The 2,927-nt window shown below is 64.6% G+C and overlaps 1 protein-coding gene across 1 annotated transcript in view; it reads left to right on the plus strand.

Annotated features, from left to right (window-relative positions):
• The first annotated feature begins 2,261 nt into the window (after positions 1-2,261).
• The window catches only part of FNDC5 (fibronectin type III domain containing 5), a 17,438-nt gene continuing 16,772 nt past the window's right edge, over positions 2,262-2,927 (plus strand). Inside the window, exon 1 of the mRNA XM_009648589.2 lies at positions 2,262-2,265. Coding sequence (XP_009646884.1) covers positions 2,262-2,265 — 4 coding nt within the window. The remainder of the gene's footprint in view (positions 2,266-2,927) is intronic.

Genomic DNA, 2,927 nt, shown 5'->3' on the forward strand with positions numbered 1-2,927 from the left:
TCGAACCCCTGCACCTCTGCACCCCTGAACCCCTGCACCCCTGCAACCTCGAACCCCTGCACCCCTGCAGCCCCGACCCCTACACCCCGGCACCCCTGCACCCCCAGACCCCTGTAGCACACCGGCCTGGCACCCTGCACAGCACCCTGCAGCACCCTGCCCGTGTGGCACTCAGCACCCCACAACACCCACTCCTGCACCCCACAGCACCCCCTGCAACCTGCAGCACCCCCTGCACAGCACCCCCTGCACCCCACAGCATTCTGTGCAGCTCCCCCTGCCCAGCACCACATCCTGGCAGCCCCCATGCAGGACCCCACACACCCAGCACCCTGTGCAGCTCAGCCCCAGCCCCCAGCTCTCCCTGCTGCCCTGCTCCCCTTTGCATGGGACCCCTGCAGTGTCCTCTCCAACACACAGAGCCATCCCCCCTCCCAAGCACAGTGTCCCCCCAACATGCTGCATCCCCCCGTGGGTATCCGCAGCTGGGCAGGAGCCCCTGGGGGATGGGGGGACCAGAGGCCCTGGAGCAATTCCCAGTGAGCGACCACGCAGGTGATGCGCTGCTGGGTGAGCTCTGCAATGGGGTGCAGGGTGCCTTCACCCCGAGGTCTTAGGGTGCTGCAGGAGAGTGCAGGCGATGGTTGGGGGGGGGGGGGTCCTAGCGCACAACTGCAGCTCTGGAGGCCAGGGTCTCCTGGGGAGCAGCAGCACAGGGGCCCCCCCAACATTGTCCTGTCCCACCGTTGTCCCCTGGAGACCCCAGGGCTGGGACTGTCCCTCCTGGGGGACATCCAGAACATCTCCACTCACCACAGTCATTTCCCTCGTGGGCTGCACAGGAGGCAGCCCAGGCCAAAACAGGACCCTCACAATGGCCCTACCCCACAGCGCTGATTTAGGGACAGTTTTCCGTGTCACGGGGATGTGGTCTCAGTGCTCAGCTGCTGCCGGAGCCTGGCCCAGCATATTTAGGGTGAGGTGGGACAGGGGCTGGGCGAGAGGAGGGGGCTGGCTGGCAGCCTCCCAGGTGTCTGTCTGCTGATGCGAGAGGGAAGAGGAGCGACTGGCGAGCCTAAGTGCGTAATTAGAGCTGTGACTTAATTGGCACACCAAGGACGCGCGATGAGTGTCGTGTGATGCGAATAGTGATGTGCCAGTACGGGCTGGGGAGGCAGAGGAGGCTCCGCACCACACAGGGAGGCAGGAGGAGCCCAGAGGGGAGCAGAGGGGGCCAGGCCACCCCAAAAGGCCTTGTCTGGTGGTGGGAAAGGAGAGGGGACAGGGAAGGGGTGAGTGCAGCACGGGCTCAGTGCAGTGGCGATGTCTCGGGGTACCTGCTGAGGATAGCAGACATCACAGGGCTGGAAAAGAGCAAATGTCTCCCCTTCATTTGGAAAGGGGAAAAGGAAAAACCAGGGGATTATGGTTCAGCCTCTGGAAAAAATATTGGAACACATCAAAAACGCTCTTGCGGGAGCCTAGGAGGTAGCGGGGTGACACGGACCAGCCCTCTCACATCTGCCAGGAGCAACCAGGGCAAAACACCGGCTGTCCCGCGTGCTGGGCCCGGCCTTGGCTCGCTGTGGGCACAGGATGGGGTCCAGCCCAGGCAGCACCTTCCTTGGGCTGACCGGGCAGTCCGGCTGCTGGGAGTTACTGGTTTTGTGTGGCAATCCCTCCATCTCGCAGCTGCTGGGGGATTTGGGGCTGCTGGTACGGAGGCAGGGAAATGCTGCTGCCGGCAGCGTGGAGGCGCATCCTGCCGCGACCTTGGCTTTGCGCTTCTGCTCGGCGGCTGGAGCTGGTTCAGCTGCATCTGCCTGGGAGCCCAGGGCTCATGGTGCCGCTCCGGGTGGGCAGCCCACGGAGGGAGCACCGGCAGGAGCCCGGCCCGCAATGGAGTCTCCTGCCCAGCCTCCTGCTCTGGCAAGGGAAGGCCCAGGGGAAGCAGGAGCCCGGCCTGCAGCCACCCCTCCATGGCTGTGCCCAAATCCTGGCTCCGTCAGCTGAGCTCACCCAGCCCAACCACATGCGGCTGGATTTGGAGCAGGCACCAAGCTGTGCACAAACTGCTCTGGTGAGGGGCTGAGCCCTCCCCCAGCCCAGGGCTCCTGCTCCTCCCCGGCACCTTCTCCGCCGCTGAAGTGATGAAATTTTAATCTGCTGCCAGGCAGGAGATGAAAGGAAGGCACCACGGGCGCTTCCCTGGGAAGCAGCCGGCTGCAGCCGAGCACCCCGGCACTGCGATGGGGTGCGGCATGGGTACGGCCCCAGCACTGCGCTGGGGTGCAGCATGGGTATGGCCCCGGCACTGCGAAGCAGACACCACACTGGGAATTGTCATCATCTCTGGCTGAGGAAAAAGAGTGGTGGAATGGCACAGAGCTAAGGTTTGGCAAGTCAGGGTTGTCTCCTGGCTCTGGGAGATGCTTTTTGGGTCTCTTGGATGATGGGTGCCTGTTGCTTCTCTGGGAAAGGGCTTTGGTTCATGGGGAGACACTGGAAGCTCCAGCACAGCTCTGTTGGCACCGCTGGTGCAAAGCAGAGGGAAACCACCAGTCCATGAACAAAACCATAGGGACCAGGCTTGGTGTAAGCGAGAGGACCCCAGTGATGCTCTGAGGAGCTCGCAGGCCACGCCGCGCTCACTGGCAGCCGGCAGCAAATAAATACCCGGGTCAGACAGACAGCGAGTGGGCGATGTCGCCCAGACCCACGGCCCAGATCCCGCCACCTCCTGCCCGCAGCATGGCCGGGTGCTCCCAGCCGGACCCATCCGTGCGTGCTGGGACCTGCAGTCCCTGCCCGCTGGCACCCTGTGGCCACCCCAGCTGGCAGGGCCACCCTGGGCCACCATGGTTGGGGGGTCGCACAGCAGAGGGTTCGGCAGGGGCTGCGGTGGGCGGGGCCGGGGGCCCCCCCCC

This window comes from Egretta garzetta, unplaced genomic scaffold (assembly GCF_000687185.1).
Source record: "Egretta garzetta isolate BGI_Z169 unplaced genomic scaffold, ASM68718v1 scaffold101, whole genome shotgun sequence".
Classification (NCBI taxonomy): domain Eukaryota; kingdom Metazoa; phylum Chordata; class Aves; order Pelecaniformes; family Ardeidae; genus Egretta; species Egretta garzetta.